At 44.1% G+C, this 19,882-nt stretch overlaps 1 protein-coding gene across 1 annotated transcript in view; it reads right to left on the minus strand.

The window, feature by feature from the left end:
• Positions 1 to 19,261, minus strand: part of LOC144507270 (alpha-1-antiproteinase F-like) — a 28,591-nt gene extending 9,330 nt beyond the window's left edge. The window contains exons 1-3 of the mRNA XM_078234290.1: positions 19,144 to 19,261; positions 18,277 to 18,950; positions 2,607 to 2,877 (exon numbers count right to left, since the gene is read on the minus strand). Of these exons, the coding sequence (XP_078090416.1) occupies positions 2,607 to 2,877; positions 18,277 to 18,943 (938 nt within the window). The 5' untranslated portion in view covers positions 18,944 to 18,950; positions 19,144 to 19,261. The remainder of the gene's footprint in view (positions 1 to 2,606; positions 2,878 to 18,276; positions 18,951 to 19,143) is intronic.
• Between the last annotated feature and the right edge of the window lie 621 nt (positions 19,262 to 19,882).

Raw genomic sequence — 19,882 nt, forward strand, 5'->3', positions numbered from 1 at the left:
GTCAGATGCCTTTTATAAAGCAAGCTTTTGCAGTAACATTGCATCTTGGATAACTCTGGATTTTCTCTTTTTGGCATGTGTGATTGGCAAACAGGTTGCTGAAATTCCCACGTAAGTGAAGATGAACAGTGTTAGCCTGACTCTCGTTTCTAACTCAATATCTGGTCAATCAGCTACCTCTCTCTGTCGCCTATTCTTTTAGAATTTTCATACTGCAAAGCCTTGATGGCACCTCGTTGTCAAAATTAATCCTCCCAATTAAACATACAATTGAAATTTTCCTGTTTTGTTCATATCATAAATGAATATATCGGATGCGATCTTAATGTCCATTCACGCCACGCTCTCTCTGCAGTGAAGTGGAGAATTTGGCGGCAAGCCAAATCTCTGTTCACTACGGCGGGTCGGAAAAATCCTGCCGGTGGTAAGATTCTGCCCATTATCCCAGTACTGGCGAATCACTGTTCAGTAGGAAGGAGACAAGAATTTTGATACGTTTGACTATTTGCTGATTTTCTAATCCTTTTTATCATTAAATAAACTGATCAAACTCATAAACCTCCTGATTTAGGGATGGATTTCCCCGTTTTATGATTTTTATTTATTCGTGTCACAAGTAGGCCTGCATTAACACTGCAATGAAGTTACTGTGAAAATCCCCTTGTCGCCACACTCCGGCGCCTGTTCAAGTACACTGAGGCAGAATTTAGCATGGCCAATGCACCAAACTAGAACGTCTTTCAGACTGTGGAAGAAAAATGGAGCACCCGTAGGAAACCCATGCGGATACGGGGAGAATGTGCAGACTCCGACACAGTCACCCAAGGCCAGAATTGAATTGGGTTCCCTGGCGCTGTGAGGCAGCAGTGTTAACAACTGCACCACCGTGCCATCTGTGGAAGCAAAGACAAAACAAACAGGATCAGGAGTAGCCTTACAACCCCTGGAGACTGCTTTGTTATTTATAGATTACATAGCATCTGACAGTCACCCAAGGCCAGAATGTATAATGGAGGTTGAAATATGTTATTATTTCAACTCTGCAGAGCACTCTCCTCAACTTGCCAATATACTACTGACCAGAGTGTGACAATGACCTCATTAAGAGAATTGCCAGTAAAACCTGTGACATTAATTGTGCTAAAAATAGAAACAGCTGCAACACGTTGGTGTTGAGCTCCTTGTCGATCGGCACCTCTGAGGAAGAGGCTTAAAATAAAATAGCTTGAACGTAAAGACTGGTCTGAAGTGATGATGCTACCACGACCACTTATCGTGAGTAACATAATTTACCATTTCTCCTCAGGAGGGTCAGTCATAGAATCTTACTGTGCAGAAAGAGACCAATCGCCCATCGAGTCTGCATCGACTCTCTCACAGAGCATCCTACCCAGGCCCTATCCCCTAACCCTACGTATTTACCCACCTATTTGCCCCACTAATCTCCCTCCGACACATTTTGGGACACTAAGGGCAGGATTTTAAAGACCTTGCTCGGGCGAGATTGTAAAATCGCGCCCATGGCCAACGGGGATTTCCATTCCAAGGTGGTAGGCTTTTGGCCTAAGGGTCAATTTAGCACGGTCAAACAACAATCACATCTTTGGCCTAAGGAAGGAAACCAGAGCACCCGGAGGAAATCCATGCAGACACGGGGAGAATGTGCAAACCCCGTACAGTCACCCAAGGCCAGAATCGAACCCTGGTGCAGTGAGGCAGCAGTGCTGACCCCCCACTGTGCCATTGTGCCTTCTGTGGAAGTAAAGACAAAACAAACAGGATCAGGAGCAGCCCCTGGAGACTGTTTTGTTACTGGTTATAGCTAATCCTCAACAATGTCTCATCCTCCACATCTATCAACCTTAGCCTAGGGTGGCACAGTGGCACAGTGGTTGGCACTGCTGCCTCACAGCGCCAGGGACCCAGGTTCGATTCCTGGCTTGGGTCACTGTCTGTATGGAGTTTGCACGTTCTCCTTGTGTCTGCATGGGTTTCCTCTGGGTGTTCCAGTTTCCTCCCACAGTCTGAAAGACGTGCTGGTTAGGTGCATTGACCTGAAGGGTGCCGGAGTGTGACGACTAGGGGATTTTCACAGTAACTTTATTGCAGTGTTAATGTAAGCCTACTTGTGACTAATAAATAAATTTTACTTTAGCCCTGAGCATAAACTGTACTTAAGTTGTCCAGGAGCCATAGTTGGATGTCAACTCATATCTTCTGATCATTGATGGAGGCCTGTGATGTACTAACCAAGTTAAATAGACACCAGGCTGCCATATCCATGAATGAGTCTGCCTCTGTGAAGGGCTTTTGTCAGGAGTAGGATTCAAATCCTCAGCTCTTGGAGACGCTGCAACTTGAAAATCAATATCTCGGATCACGTGGCCACACTAATCACTCTCAACCTCTTCCCTTTCAGCTCATCTTTCATGAAAGCAATGGAGCTTGGGGCAGTAAGAGTATGCAATTTGAAAGTAGTTGATGACTACAGTAAAATTGCCATGGAATGATGATCTTTTGCCGCCTGGATACTGATTAGAACATAGCGCCTCTGGGCAGCTGGAAAATAATTACATTTAACTTGATTTCACTGTTGCGAAACTTACCCAATCCGTAAGGAGGTTATTAAGTTTTGAAAATTGGTAATGGTCAGGTTCTGTTCCACTCCTGCCAGTTTTCCTCGGTCTGGCAGGATCAAGACTAGAGAAGCGTTTCCTTTATATGGAATCAGAATCACAGAACTAGCAAGTCCACTGTCGTAATTCATAGAATATCTGCCTTTCCTCTTCATCATTTGAACTTTAACCGTTGTTGTGTCGTCGATGTGAAAGTCATCTTCATATGTGTCCTGAGGATCGAAAGGCTTCACCCATTTACCTAAAACAAACAAGCAGAGATAATAAGAGGCTGTGCTGAACTGTTTACTCACATATATGAATAAGTAGAATATTTTTCCTCAGTTCATTGATATTAATAATTTTAACGACTTTGCCGCAGAAGGCTGTGGAGGCCAAGTCATTGAGTGTCATTAAGACAGGGATAGATAGGTTCTTGATCAATAAGGAGATCAGGGGTTATGGGGAAAAGGCAGGAGAATGGGGATGAGAAAAATATTAGCCATGATTGAATGGCGGAGCAGATTTGATGGGCTGAGTGGCCTAATTCTGCTCCTATCTCTTATGGTCTTATCATCTTTAATCAGGCAATTGAGGTTAGCCTGTTAGAATATGAACTCCCTGATTAAGGGCCAAATTGATGGGCCAATCAGGGGCCTCGTGCTTTGTACTTAAACCAGGCGTGTCAGTTCCTCTGGGACTCCTAGTGTAAACAGCTAACTGAAAGCACTCTGTATGCTGCGCTCAGACTTGTAAATAAAGGGATTTTGGTGAAGGGACTTCTGTCTCCAAGACTTATTACAATAATCAAGATTCTTTTCAAATCTTTTCATTGCCTTAATCCACACTTTCTCTGCAATCTCCTCTACCCTTACCATCCTTCAAGAGCTTTGCACTCCTCATTTTAGTCAGAAAATATTGGATAAATTCAGCAGGTCTGCATTCGTATACACCTTCCTGCAGGGTGTCCCATTCCCTCACGGCAGTATGTAAAGCTGGTACCCAGGTTCACAGGAGCTACAAGCCGGTACAAAGGCATGTACAGCTAATTTAAAGCGCATAGTTTTGTCCACCCTCTGCCTCCACAATGGGTAGGCTTGAAAAGTCCCCTCCTTCTGTAGGAGAGCCAGCAAGACTGTGCGATGCACTAATTCCCACTCAACTGCTATTAGTGCCAAGCTGGCATCTAAAGGACAGAAGTTATTATTCCCATTTTTTTGCTGACTGGAGAAAAATTCACCTCCCCAAATTAAATGCTAGCTGAGTATTCTTTTGCATTGTGTGTGTGTGTGTGTGGGTTTCCTCTGGATACTCCATTTCCTCCTATAATCAAAAGATATGCAGGTTAGGTGGATTGGCCATGCTAAATTGCCTCTTAGTGTCCCAGGATGTATAGGGAGGATTAGTAGGGTAAATGCATGGAGTTTATGGGGTTAGGGCCTGGATAAAATGCTCTGTCAGAGAGCCGGTGCAGACTCGATGGGCCGAATGGCCCCTTTCTGCACTGTGTGCATGCTTGTGTGATAATTGAAGAGTAGCTCTTTTATTTGTGTGTGTTCCATAGAACCATAGAAAATTACAGCTCAGAAACAGGCCTTTTGGCCCTTCTTGTCTGTGCCGAACCATTTTATGCCTAGTCCCACTGACCTGCACTTGGACCATATCCCTCCACACCCCTCTCATCCATGAACCCGTCCAAGTTTTTCTTAAATGTTAAAAGTGACCCAGCATTTACCACTTTATCCGGCAGCTCATTCCACACTCCCACCACTCTCTGCGTGAAGAAGCCCCCCCTAATATTCCCTTTAAACTTTTCTCCTTTCACCCTTAACCCATGCCCTCTGGTTTTTTTCTCCCCTAGCCTCAGTGGAAAAAGCCTGCTTGCATTCACTCTATCTATACCCATCAAAATCTTATACACCTCTATCAAATCTCCCCTCAATCTTCTACGCTCCAGGGAATAAAGTCCCAACCTATTCAATCTCTCTCTGTAACTCAGCTTCTCAAGTCCCGGCAACATCCTTGTGAACCTTCTCTGCACTCTTTCAATCTTATTTACATCCTTCCTGTAACTAGGTGACCAAAACTGTACACAATACAGAATGTTCATTTAATGATTATTGATAAAATCTGGGAAACTAACAGTGGAGTGTTTTTCTGCTAGCAGTGTGAAGGGTAAGGGTGTAGATGATATTTGATTTGATTTATTATTGCCACATATATTAGCATACGGTGAAAAGTATTGTTTCTTGCGCGCTATACAGACAAAGCATACCGTTCATAGAGAAGGAAACGAGAGAGTGCAGAATGTAGTGTTAGAGTCATAGCTAGGGTGTAGAGAAAGATCAACTTAATGCAGGATAGGTCCATTCAAAAGCCTGACAGCAGCAGGGAAGAAGCTGTTCTTGAATTGGTCGGTACGTGATCTCAGACTTTTGTATCTTTTTCCCGAGGGAAGAGGTGGAAGAGAGAATGTCTGGGACGCGTGGGGTCCTTAATTATGCTGGCTGCTTTGCTGAGGCAGTGGGAAGTGTAGATAGAGTCAATGGATGGGAGGCTAGTTTGCGTGATGGATTGGGCTACATTCACGACCTTTTGTTGTTTCTTGCGGTCTTGGGCAGAGCAGGAGCCATACCAAGCTGTGATACAACCAGAAAGAGTGCTTTCTATGGTGCATCTGTAAATGTTGGTGAGAGTCGTAGCTGATATGCCGGTTTTGAGGATAATCGTGGATGACGCGTTGTTGCCTATCCTTACTGATTGTGGTCTGTGAGTTAGGAAGTTCAGGATCCAGTCACAGATGGAGGTGCCGAGGCCCAAGCCACGAAATTTGGAGATGAGTTACATGGGAATAATAGTGTTGAAGGCTGAGCTATAGTCAATAAATAGGAGTCTGACATGCATGTCTTTGTTATCTAGGTGTTCCAGGGTTGAGTGCAAGGCCAGGGAGATGGTGTCTGCTGTGGACTTGTCGGCAAACTGTAGTGGATCCAGGTAGTTCAGGAGGCTGGAATTGATTTGTGGCATGACTAGCCTTTCGAAGCACTTCATAATGATGGATGTCAGAGCCACCGGCCGAAAGTCATTAAGGCATGCTGCTTGGCTTTTCTTTGGTACCAGGATGATGGATAGGATGGTATAGTGGTGCAGTGGTTCGCACTGCTGCCACGGAAAAGCAGCCAGCATAATTAAAGACGCATGTACTCCGGACATACTCTCTTCCACCTTCCTCCTTCGGGAAAAAGATACAAAAGTCTGAGGTCACGTATGAACCCATGCAGGAACAGCTGCCATCAGACTCTGAATGGACCTACCTCACACTAAGTTAATCTTTCTCTATACCCTAGCTATGATTGTAACACTACATCCTGCACTCTCTTCTTTCCTTCTCTCTGAACGGTATGCTTTGTCTGTACAGCGTGCAAGAAACAATAACAGCCCACCCACTCGCACCCCCGCCCAACGGTTCCTTAATCTTTCCTCCAATTCCTTTTAGTCAGGTCATCAGTCATTACTACTAAAACAAATATTATTGCAAAACCTACTGGAGGAGATAAATAAAGCAAACAGAACAATTGGTGATGCAATGGGTTGCTACATCCTTTCATCTGCGGGGTCTAGGTTTGAATCAGCTGAAAAGACAAGATGAAACGTTCTCTCATAGTTGACTGTAAGTGGAATAAATGTGGTCAGTTTTGACTCCATTGGTTTATGTGTGAAATATTCCAAATTAAGCATTAATTGGCATTCACATCTTGATTGCACCCAGGAGGGCCAACAAATATGGGCGGCACAGTGGCACAGTGGTTAGCACTGCTGCCTCACAGCTCCAGGGACCCGGATTCAATTCCGGCCTCGGGTCACTGTCTGTGTGGAGTTTGCACTTTCTCCCCGTGTCTGCGTGGGTTTCCTCCGGGTGCTCTGGCTTCCTCCCACACTCCAAAGATGTGCGGGTTAGGTTGATTAGTCATGCAAAATTGCCCCTTAGTGTCAGGGTTAGTAGCAGGGTAAATATTCGACGTTACAGAGACAGGGCCTGGGTGGATTGTTGTTGGTGCAGGCTTGAAGGGCTGACTGGCCTCCTTCTGCATTGTGGGGATTCTATGAAATTCTCTGAAAATTGACTAGTAAGTGAAATAGAAAATTCGACTGTTGCTGTAGGGATGGATTTGAGGCAGAATGAAATGTCTTGATCTGCTGTCATCTACCCTCCATTTGACCTCATATTGCTTGACATAATAGGAAGCAATGACCATCTCCAGCGTGAGAGAATCTAATCATCTCCCCTTGAAATTCAACAGCGTTACTATCACTGAATCCTGCACCACCAATATCCTGGGAGTTAGCAGGATAATACCATGGCTACAAGAGCAGGTCAGAGGCTGGGAACTCTTGGGTGAGTAACTCACCTCCTGACTCCCCAAAGCCTGTCCATCACTGGCAAAACACAAGTCGGAAAGGTGATGGAATGCTCTACACTTGCCTGGATGTATGCAGCGACAACATTCAAGAAGCTCAACACCTCTGTCAAGATATTGTCACTCATGCGAGTGATATTAATCATTGGCTGATCAAACAGATGTTGAACTGTTTAAAAAGGACTTTTTAAAATCAAGAAAAGATACTGACTTAAGATGGCTGTGCAAGTCATCTAGTATTGCATGGTGACTAGTTTCTGGAAAGCTCCAAAGCGACTGACAACATCCTTCTATGGAATTTCTCACCTGCTGATATCAAGAACTACTTCAAATGATTTGCTGAAACTGTGCCGAACCTCACACTTGTACTCCTATAGGGCCAGCTCCCAAGTGGAGACAGAAGGTCTACTGGACAATAGTTACATGGAAAGGATGTTTTCCTATCTCACCATGATGAACAATGAATCGTCCATAGATAATGGCCAGGACATTATAGGCCATGGAAGAACAGCCATAGTTGGTTCACACATCAGCTAAGGTAAATATTTTTGGAATTCATTGTGAGCAGAGATGTCATGTGATTGGAGTAACCATTTTTAAAAACTCTTTTAATACAGTGTGCGAGCTGCTTAAACAGGAGTAGTCCTGCCAACGGGGCACCATTAATCCGCCCCTTTCCTTCTTTAAATTGAAGCCCTATCTCCATTCCCATTTAAAATCCAATGCCGACATAGAGGATTTTTCATATAATGAAGCCACAGGTAAAAAATTAATTGACTTCTAGGAAAAAGTTGGATTGAAACTGTCTCCAGAAATTGTAGTTTACATGGACTTCAACTCCATTGAATTTTCAAGGCTCCCATGAAGAATCGTCTGCCGCAGCCAAAGATACCAGTAAAGGACTCATAAACAGTGACCTCGCTCCTTTTTTTCTTTTTGTATTGAAATTTAATTTGGCTGAGAAAGTAATCTTCTGTAGAACTTGCAATTCTGTGTGTGTGTGTGTGTGTGCGTGTGCGTGGGTGGGTTGTAAAGTCAAATTTATCTTCATAAACATTTTTATTTCTTTCCCAGGCGGGTTATTTTAGTCAATAAAAACTAACCCTGCATTGTTTTAAACTCAGGAAAGCTTACCAGACCAATTAACATAAATGGTTAAGCAATGACATTGAGTAAATAGCTTCATTCTTCCAATTCGCAAAACAATCCTATTATGGTTGGACTTGGAATGGTAGGATATTTCTACTCCTCCTCGCATGATTCTAACACCATGTTGGACAAAGCAGCCACCTTAACTGACTCACTATCAACCCAATTTAAACATACACTCTTTCCACCACCAACACAAAATGGAAGCAGTCATCTCCAAGGCCCACTGCAGTAACTTGTCACATCTCCTCCAACAGCACGTTCCAACCCCGTGATCACCACCACTTAGAAGAACAATGGCGACGGATCCATTGGAGCGCCATCATCTGAAAGTTCCCCTCCAAGCTACACATCATCCTGATTTGGAAAGCAGGCTTGGGTTTTATGGGGTACCCTATTCCCTGACCCTGACTGAAAAGTTGATTGTCAGCCATCACCCGAAACCCAGCAACCCCACTGGGATATTATGCTGAGAGCTGCCCTCAATGTTTTCACCCCCAGCCTGCAATGAAGTCCTGCTCGGGTTCACTAATGTCCTTTAGGGAAAGATATCTGCCATCCTTGCCCGGTCTGGCCTACTTGTGACTCCAAAGCCACAGCAATGTGGTTGACTCCCAACTGCCCTCCAAGGGCAATTGTTAATGGGTAATAAACGGTGTCTGCTTTGTCTGTGTTATAGGTTGACCTGAGTAGGTTCGTGATCTGTAGTCCTTTCAGTATCCCATGTAAAAGCAGACAAGATACCAAAAGGACTACGGATCACAAACCCACTCAGGTCAACCTATAATAAATGGTGGCCAGCCAGCGACGCCCATGTCCCACGAATGAAAGTAAGGATATAATATAAAGCAGTTCCATAGCCTGGAAATGCCTGGATCAAGCAGTGGACACTCCTGTGGGAGGAAGACTGATGGAGCCCAGACTTAAATGTAAATCTTGGATTTTGGTATGGGCCTGGCTGTCAGATCCCAGCGATGGATGGGGGGGGGGCTGAGTTTGACAGGCTGGGAGGGCAGGAAATGGGGTGGGGAGGGAATGCAATCTTGGTGGGAATGCTTTTGACGAGCTCAGGGACCCCCACACTCCCAGTGAAGGAGGTATCCCCACTCTCTGTCCCTTAGCAGTGAAAACTGCCAGGCTACCCACTTGCCTCTGCTTTCCCCTGCTGCAGCGGAAGTAGCAATGGAGGCAGAACGAAACCCTCAAGTGGTCATTAATTGATCACTTAAGGGCCTCAATATACCTCGGGGTGGGTGTGTTGCCTGCTTTCCCCACCCACCATAATATGAAAGACAGGTTAAGGATGGGCAGGAAGGTCATGGGAAGGTCACCCTCTTTACTCCACAAACTTCCCTGCCTTCAATCATGTGGGAGTGCTGTAAAAATCTATATCACTCTACGTCGCCTTTCCTTCACTGACGTTGGGACAAAATCTTGTATAATATATGTATAATCCTACAGTGCCATTCGGCCCATCGAGTCTGCACTGACCACAATCCCATCCAGACCCTATCCCCATACATTTACCCTAGCTAGTCCCGCTGACACTAAGGGGCAATTTAGCATGGCCAATCTACCTAACCCACACATCTTTGGACTGTGGGAGGAAACTGGAGAACCCAGAGGAAACCCACACAGACACGGGGAGAATGTGCAAAATCCACACGGACAGTGACCCGAGCTGGGAATCGAACCCAGGTCCCTGGCGCTGTGAGGCAGCAGTGCTAACCACTGTGCCACCCATAAAAATAACCCAGGACTTGTCCGGGATTTGAACCCAGGATCTCCCACAATTTAATGCAAGTATCTTAAGCAAGAATCATACCCCTGGACCAATGAGCCAACCGCCTTGGAAGGCCCTTCCTAACAGCCCTGTGGGTATACCCACACAAGATGAACTATAGTGGCTCAAGGAGATGACTCACCATCACCTTCTCAAAAGCAATTGGAGGCAAGCATTAAAATAATTTTTTTTTCAAAAAACTGAAAAATGCAAGCTGGAAAGAAAGTTCCAATCCCCGGCCTTCGCAACCTTGTGCTTTGTCAACAACATTTTAACAAGAGTTTCATTTCTGGAAAAAACACCTCCACTCAGCATTTTTTAACTGAAGCTGCTACTGACCAGCAAGCAGTGCTGAATAACAGATAGATTTGTGCTGTACACAAACACCTTCTAAGAACTAAATCAAGGCCGGTTAAATTCACTTTACTCTGGATCATTACACCAAACGGACAGATGAGATTTCCATCATTACTCCCCTTGGTCAATATTTAAACAGATACTGATAGTAAAACTCCACTTTGTCTTAAATATTTGCTTCATTTTTTTCATATTTTAGATTACAAGGTATGGGAAAACAATAATAACCTGATACTAGAATACTGTCTGCAGGACTAATTCTTGAATATAATTTTAAAGATATGCATACAATAAGTTCTGATATTACATGGGTGACATGGTGGCACAGTGGTTAGCGCTGCTGTTTCAGAGTGCCAGGGACCCAGGTTCAATGCGTGGGTGTGGCAACTGGGGGATTTTCACAATAACTTTATTGTAATGTTAATGTAATGTGATGTTATTAAATAAACTTTACAACTGTATTTGTTGGAAAGATATGAAATAAAAGATAATTACAAGGATTTTTAAAAACAAGCATGTTGGGGAAGGGGGTGGTATAGTGGTATTTTCATTAAAGTAGTAACCCAATGGACCCAGGGCTAATAGTCTGGGGACCCATGTTCAAATCCCACCATGGCATATGTTGAAAATTTGGAATTAAAAGTCTAATGATGACCATGAAACCCATTGCTGATCATCCCAAAAACCTATCTGGTCCTTTAGGGAAGGAAATCTTCTGTCCTTACCTGGTCTGGCCTACATGTGACTCCATGATGTAACTAGCAAGACACTCAATTCAAGGGATGGGAAATAAGTTCATAAGAAATAGCAGCAGAATTTGACCATTCGGCCCATCGAGTCTGCTCCGCCGTTCGATCATGGCTGATATGGTCCTCATTCCCATTTTCCTGCCTTCTCCCCATAACTCTTCAACCGATTATCAATTAAAAATCTGTCCAACTCCTCCTTAAATTTACTCACCGTCCCAGCATCCACTGCACTTTGGGGTAGCGAATTCCACAGATTCACGACACTTTGGGAGAAATAGTTTCTCCTCAACTCTGTTTTAAATTTGCTACCCCTTATCCTAAGACTGACCTCTCGTCCAAGAATGCCCCAAAAGAGGAAGCATCCACGTCTACTTTATCCATACTTCTTATCATCTTATATACCTCAATTTGAATTCCCCTCATTCTTCTAAATTCCAGAAAGTTCAGGCCTAAATTGTTCAATCTCTCTTCATATGACAAACCCTCCATCTCTGCAATCAATCTAGTGAATCTCTTCTGAACTGCCTCCAATGCTGCTACATTTTTCCTCAAATAAGGGGACCAAAACTGTGCACAATACTCCAGGGGCAGTCTCACCAATGCCTTGTATATTTGCAACAATACTCCCTTACCTTTATATTCTATTCCTTTAGCTATAAATGCCAACATTCTGTTTGCTTTCTTTATTAACTGCTGTACCTGCAATAATTGCCCAGCCAGCGATGCCCACATCCCATCGATGAATTTAAAGCAAAGTATGTTGTTGATACAAATTGAGGGCTTTGCCTTGAGTGAGTGTCACCAATCTTTTCTGCTGATGAATCTGCATCCATATCACAAACAGGGAATTTGCTTTTGTAACCACATATCTAGTTGACCTAGCATGACCTGGAGTGTAACAGTATTACAAGAATTGGATATCATGATCCTTTTACAAGTGTTCCTTTGTTCTTCAGCAACTTTCTGGAAGACGAGATGAGGTCAGCTGTAAATCTATGAAATGGCCTGTTTTGCAATCGTTGGATGAAAGAAATTGAATAAATATTTGAAACAGTTTGCAAACTCGATGTTGTATTCCTTTGAAAACAAAATGATAACTTGTGCCACACTGGCCTAAATAAACATTTACTTTTTGTTAACAGTATGTTGGCTTTCTTTTAGAGGCAGGCATGGGACAGTACGCACTCTCTGCCAGGTGTGTTTTGGGCACAGGGCACATACGATAGGGCGGATGCCCACCTGATGCCCGTCACACTAATCCCCCAAGCTCACCCCCATAATACAGTGCTGGGGTGGGGGAGTTGCTGAGATCTGCCACCACACCTAAATAAGCAATCAAAGGTCAATTAGGCTCGTTACCAAGCCAGTGGACTCGGATAATCCACCGCCTGTAGCAGGGAGTGTTAAAACCCCTGCTTATTCAGGTGCTTTTAAACCAAAGTAGGTTAGTTTAAAATAGGGACCATGATGTGCCTTATGCCAAAGGTATTACAATCTGCCTCCCACATACATATATTATGAAAGTATTGTCTATTAAACACAATATAACCATAGTAGTTGCCACGCAACGTTTGGCATGGGCAGCCAAGCCAGTGCAGGCAGCCCAATTTTAAAAGTTATGTTCAAAGTGTGGGAAATTGGATGGGTTACACCTAAGCAGGACCGGGGCTGATGTCTTGGTTTTGGAGGGAGTGGGGGGTTGGGGAGTGGGGGGAGGGGGAGGGGGGGGGGACTTGCTAGAGTGGTTGGGGAGGGTTTAAAAATATGGCAGGGGGATGGGAACCTATGTAAGAATTCAGAGAGTAGAGGGAATCAAGAACATAAGAAAAAGACAACAGGGGAATAAGAAATGTGATAGGCAGAGAAATCAAGGGCCAGAATCAGATAAGGACAAAGTAAAAAAAAATAGTAGCAATGGGACAAGGTGCGTTGAAAGGACTAGCCTTAAGATTTTGTACCTGAGCTTGGAGCATTCAAAATAAAATGGATAATTAGTTGCGCAGATAAATGTGAGGAGCTATGATATAGTTGGGATTATGGAGTCATGTCTCCAAGGTGGCCAAGGGTGGGAACTAAACATTGAGGCCTATTCAGTCTTTAGGAAGGACAAATGGAAAGGAAAAGGTGGTGGAGTTGCATTGTTGATTAAAGAAAATATTGAGACAATATTGAGGAAAGATACTAGCATAGATGGTGTGGAATCTGTATGGGTCGAGTTAAGAAACACCAAGGGGCAAAACACATTTGTGGGGGTGGTGTAGTGGTCATGTTGGAAATAGTATAAGACAGGAAATCAGAGACGCATGTGATATCGGAATATCTGTGATTATGCGTGACTTTAATCTGCATATAGATTGGGTGAGCAAATTAGCCACAGTACAATAGAGCAGGAATTTTTGGAGTGTATGGAGAGTTTTCTGGACCTATACGTTGAGGAACCAACAAGAAAGTAGACCATCTTGGATTGGGTATTGTGCAATGGGAAAGGCTTACTTGACAATCTAGTTGTGAGAGAACCCTTGGGGATGGGTGACCATAATATGATATAATTCTTTATCAAGTTGGATAGTGAGGTAAGTGATCCTGAGACCAGAGTCCTGAATCTCAGTAAAGGTAAATATGATGGTATGAGGCACGAATTGGCTATGATGGACTGGGAAACATTACTGAAAGGAAGGACAGTGAACAGGTATTGGCAGGAATTCAAGGAACAAATAGGTGAACTCCAAAAGTTGCTTATTCCTCCTTGGTGCAAGAGTGGAAAGAGAACTGTGGCCAAACCTTGGCTTACAAGGGAAATTAGAGATAATATTAGATTCAAAGAAGAAGCGTTCAAATTGGCAAGAGAAAGCAATTGACCCGAGAATTGGGAGCAGTTTAAAATTCAGCAAAGGTAGACCAAGGAATTGATTAAGAAGGGAAAAATAGAGTATGAAAGTAAGAAGGCGGGGAACATAAAACTTTGCAGATGATACAAAGTTGGGTGGATGGATGAGCTGTGAGGAGGATGCAGAGATGCTTCAGCGTGATTTGAGTGAGTGGGCATTTCCATACATGGATAAATGTGAGGTTATCCATTTCTGTAGCAAAAATGGGAAGGCAGATTATTATTCGAATGGTTGTAAATTGAGAGAGGCGGATACTCAGCGAGATCTTGGTGTACACATGCATCAGTCACTGAAAGTAAGCGCGCAGGTACAGCAGGCAGTAAAGAAGGCAAATGGCATGTTGGCTTTCGTAACAAGAGGATTTGAGTACAGGAATAGAGTTGTTTTACTGCAATCGTATAGGGCGTTAGTGAGGCAACACCTGGAATATTGTGTGCAGTTTTGGTGTCCTTATCTGAGGAAGAATGTTCTTACTATAGAGGGAGTACAGTAAAGGTTTACCAGACTGAATCCTGGGATGGCAGGGCTGTTGTATGAGTAGAGATTAAGTCGGTTAGGATTGTATTCCCTGGAGTTTAGAAGAGGGAGAGGAGATCTCATAGAAAATTATAAAATTCTAACAGGATTAGACAGGGTAGATTCAGGAAGAATGTTCCCAATGGTGGGGGAGTCCAGAACCAGAGGTCATAGTTTCAAAATAAGGGGTAAACCTTTTAGGACAGAGGTGAGGAGAAATTTCTTCACCCAGAGAGTGGCGAATCTATGGAATTCACTACCACAAAAAGTAGTTGTAGCCAAAATGTTGTCTGATTTCAAGAAGAAATTAGATATACAAAAGAACAAAGAGCAACAAACAAAGGAAATTACAGGACAGGAACAGGCCCTTCGGCCTTCCAAGCCTGCACCGACCACGCTGCCTGACTGAACTGAACTGAAACCCTCTACCCTTCCGGGGACCATATCCCTCTATTCCCATCCTATTCATGTATTTGTTCAAACGCCCCATAAAACTCACTATCGTATCTGCTTCCGCTACCTCCCCCAGGAGCGAGTTCCAGGCACCCACCACTCTCTGTGTAAAACCCTTGCTTCATACATCTCCGTTAAACCTTGCCCCTTGCATCTTAAACCAGTGCCCCCTAGTAATTGACTCTTCCACCCTGGGAAATAGCTTCTGACTATCCACTCTGTCCATGCCCCTCATAATCTTGTAGACTTCTATCAGGTCGCCCCTCAACCTCCATCGTTCCAGTGAGAACAAACCAAGTTTCTCCAACTTCTCCTCATAGCTAATGCCCTCCATAACAGACAACATCCTGGTAAATCTTTTCTGTACTCTCTCCAAAGCCTCCACATCTTTCTGGTAGTGTGGCAACCAGAATTGAACAGTATATTCCAAGTGTGGCCTAACTAATGTTCTATAAAGCTGCAACGTGACTTGCCAATTTTTAAACTCAATGCCCCGGCCGATGAAGGCAAGCATGCCGTATGCCTTCTTGGCTACCTTCTCCACCTGCGTTGCCACTTTCAGTGACCTGTGTACCTGTACACCCAGATCCCTCTGCCTACCAATACTCTTAAGTGTTCTGCCATTTGCTACATGTTTCCTATCTGTATTAGACCTTCCAAAATGCATTACCTCACATTTGTCCGGATTAAACTCCATCTGTCATCTCTCCACCCAAGTCTCCAACTGATCTATATCCTGCTGTATCCTCTGATGGTCCTCATCGCTATCCGCAAATCCACCAGCATTTGTGTCGTCCGCAAACTTACGAATCAAACCAGTTACATTTTCCTCCAAATCATTTATATATATTACAAACAGCAAAGGTCCCAGCACTGATCCCTGAGGAACACCACTTGTCACAGCCCTCCATTCAGAAATGCACCCTTCCACTGCTACCCTCTGTCTTCTATGACCGAGCCAGTTCTGTATCCACCTTGCCAGCGCACCTCTGATCCCATGCAACTTCACCTTCTGCACCAGTCTGCCATGAGGGACCCTGTCAAAGGCCTTACTGAAGTCCATGTAGATAACATCCACTGCTCTAACCTCATCAATCCTCTTCATTAGTTCCTCAAAAAACTCGATCAAGTTAGTGAGACACGACCTCCCCTTTGCAAAATCATGTTGCTTCTCGCTCATATGTCTGCTCATTTCCAAGTGGGAGTAAATCCTGTCTTGAAGAATCCTCTCCAATGATTTCCCTACCACTGACGTAAAGGTCACCGGCCTGTAATTACCTGGATTATTCTTGCTACCCTTCTTAAACAAAGGAATGACATTGGCTATTCTCCAATCCTCAGGGACCTCCCCTGTAGCCAGTGAGGATACAAAGTTTTCTCTCAAGTCCCCAGCAATTTCCTCTCTTGCCTCTCTCAGTATTCTGGGGTATATCCCATCAGGCCCTGGGGACTTGCCCACCTTAATGTTTCTCAAGAACCCCAATACCTCCTCGTCTTTGATCTCAACATGGCTCAAACTATCCTCACACCCTTTCTCAGATTCATCATCCACCAAGTCCTTCTCTTTGGTGAATACTGATGCGAAGTACACATTTAATATCTCGCCCATTTCCTCTGGCTCCATGCATAGATTCCCTCCCCTGTTCTTGAGTGGGCCAACCCTCTCCCTGGCTACCCTCTTGCTCTTTACATATGTATCAAAAGCATTGGGATTTTCCTTAATCCTGCTGGCCAATGATTTTTCGTGATCCCTTTCAGCCCTCCTTACTCCTTGCTTAAGTTTCTTTCTACTTTCCTTGTATTCCACACTTGCTTCGTGTGTTCCCAGCCTCCTAGCTTTGACAAATGCTTCCTTTTTCTCTTTGACTAGGCTCTCAATACCTCTCGTCATCCAAGGTTCCCCAAACCTGCCATACGTATCCTTCATCCGTACAGGAATGTGCCGGCCCTGAATCCCTATCAACATACACTTGAAAGCTTCCCACATGCCCCCAATCAACACTCTTCAGTTCCTGCCTAATATTGTTCTAATATTGTTATAGCTCATGGGGTTAAAGGGATCAAGGGATATGGGGGGAAGGGGGGATGGCGGTGGGCTGGCATGGAGCAGGCTGGCTCCTTGTCGAGTCTGTGTCCGGGGTGGGGGTGGGCTGGGTTGTGAGCCGCCTGCAGCTGGTTGGTTGAGTGAGCTGTCAGTTGAACTGCTGGTTCCTACTGCCCACCCGACCCACTCACCTCCTCGTTCAAAACTAACTGGAGTAAAAACGTGACTTTTCAACCCTAAAGGTGTACGTGTTTGCTTGGAAGTGACCTGGGCGGAACGGTGGCACAGTGATTAGCACTGTCGCCTCACAGCGCCAGGGACCCCGGTTCGATTCCTGGTTTGGGTCACTGTCTGTGTGGAGTTTGTACGTTCTCCCCGTGTCTGCGTGGGTTTCCTCCAGGTGATCTGGTTTCCTCCTACAGTCCGAAAGATGTGCTGGTTAGGTGTACTGGCCATGCTAAATTCTCCTTCAGTGTACCCGAACAGGTGCTGGAGTGTGGCGACTAGGGGATTTTCACAGTAACTCCATGAAAGCCTACTTGTGACACTAATAAATAAACCTTAAACTGCCAAAGAATCTAACTCTTGAAAGCAAACTTTGACGTACAAACACATTTTGATCTCAGTTACACCAGGATCATCCCACCCCACTCCCCACCATTTTGTGATTAATTGGTTGAAAGTCCCAAACCTGTCAGTCATTAACTTATCTGTGTACTTTCATTAACAATATGTCGCAGCACTAAAGTTCATAAGATAGCTTTGACGGAAACAATATATTTTGCTCAGTTTCAAATAGTTTAATAGATTCATATTTCACCGAAATAACTTAATTTGGATTAGATTTCTCTTTTCATTACTAATCCTCAAATTACAATGTTATGAAACATTCTATTCCCTGGAGATAGTTAATTGAAAAAAAAATTAAGAAATTTTCTTTCCTGAAAAATAGAAGCAACACCTTTGTTTCACAAAGGCTTTATATCATAGAATCATAAAATCCCTACAGTGCAGGAGGCCATTTGGCCCATCGAGCCTACATTGACAACAATCACACCCAGGCCCCATCTCTGCAATTCCATGTATTTAACCTGCTAGTCCCCCTGACACTAAGGGGCAATTTAGCATGGCCAATCCATCTAACCCGCACATCTTCAGAGTGTGGGAGGAAACCGGAGCACTCGGAGGAAACCCAGGCAGACGTGGGGAGAATGTGCAAACTCCACACAGACAGGCAGTCACCCAAGGCCGGAATTGAACCCAGGTCCATTATATGTGCATGTAACCTACAAAAGACTTCCTACCTTTGAACAGGACGTAATTGAGAAGCACCATTACGGTGTTCCGATTCAGGCTTTTAATAAATTCTTGAATTTTGCCATTCGTCTGCCTTCTCACGTTAGAGTTGATCTTTTTCTTTGCTTTGTCCACTGCTCTGAAATCAACACCGACTGTCTCTGCCTTGTAAAATTGCCTCGCTTCCTCAAGGAATTTATTTTGAAGATTGATGCCCTGCTGGTGGTACAGGGAGCTACCCATCGTCAGATGCAGTTCGCTCTTCTCACTGGTTAGTTCTTGCAGGAGGTACCTGAATGTTGCATGCATCTCAGCCGCATCATTCTTTGACATGTTGGAGTAGCCCAGAACCTGTAGGAGCTGATCCCGAGTGTTATGCTTTGCACCCAGAGACAACATGGCCAGGCCGGCGGAGATGCTTACCGGGGAGAAGAAAATATTCTTGGCCGTTGCGCTTGGCTGAGAGGCAATCTGTCTGTATAGACGCAGGGCAAATTCTGTGTTTGCGGCTGAGAGTCTGAGCACAGACATTTGTCTCGACAGATTGCTTTTAGTTCTTGAACCATGAGCTTGCTGAGTTGAAGCCTTCATCGAAGAAATCCTTCCATTGACGTTGGCTATTCCACTGCAGAGCACGGCGATGATTAACAAAGCCACAGGGGTCAGTTTCCCCATCTTTAACCTGCGAAGGAAAGGACAAACTTGTTTTGCAATGCTTTGAGATTGTTTGAAGTCGGAGTTGCTTTCATTCAGTTCAAACCGTACAGCTTTAATGACGATGCCTTTTCACACCGAGCAAACAAACGGCGTTCTAAAGGGGTTCAATTGCCAACTTAATTTCTAAGACAAGTCCATTCATGTAAGCGGATTCTTACTTGGTGTTTGATTGTAGTTTCAGGTCCCGTTTTGCCTGAAACAAAGCAGGCTGCTCTTGCTGTGGTTTCTTCCAGTTTCTACACGCCCCTTGGTGTTTAATGCCAATTTATACCGCAGGAAGTTCAAACAGATCTGTTATGCATTAATCAGTAAACCGACCTTCAGTCTGATGGTCAATATTGGCTATACAATGGCCTTTGCATTGCAAGTGTGATTCTTGCGGCTTCTATAAACTTCAGAACATATGAGAAAATTGTTTTTTGTGACATGCAATTTGTCTAGTGAATTATTATTCAAATGAAGAACATGTTAATGCTTCTATTACCTTCTCCCTGTGGCTTCTGCCAAACTACAGCCATCCCCAGTCAATGTTAGTTAAATTATCACCAGATGTTTTTTAGATCCATTGTTAATTCCCACCATCTCACTCAAGCTCATTCGAGTCAATGACTACCCAGTGTTGCATTTGCAATTAATTCTACATATTTTGATTTTTTTCCCCAGAGAATAAGCAGCAGTGACCACTGAAAAATAGACCAATTTGTATCAAAGAATTGAGAACAGCTGCCATTTTTCTGAGTGTAGTCACAATTGTATTACAAATATATAGCTGCACTAACTCAGCAGTGTTCCGACACAGGCATCATAGAATCATAGAATCCCTACAGTGCAGGAGGAGGCCATTCGGCCCATCAAGTCTGCACCGACCACAATCCCACCCAGGCTCTATTCCCACAA

Source organism: Mustelus asterias, chromosome 18 (assembly GCF_964213995.1).
Source record: "Mustelus asterias chromosome 18, sMusAst1.hap1.1, whole genome shotgun sequence".
Lineage (NCBI taxonomy): Eukaryota > Metazoa > Chordata > Chondrichthyes > Carcharhiniformes > Triakidae > Mustelus > Mustelus asterias.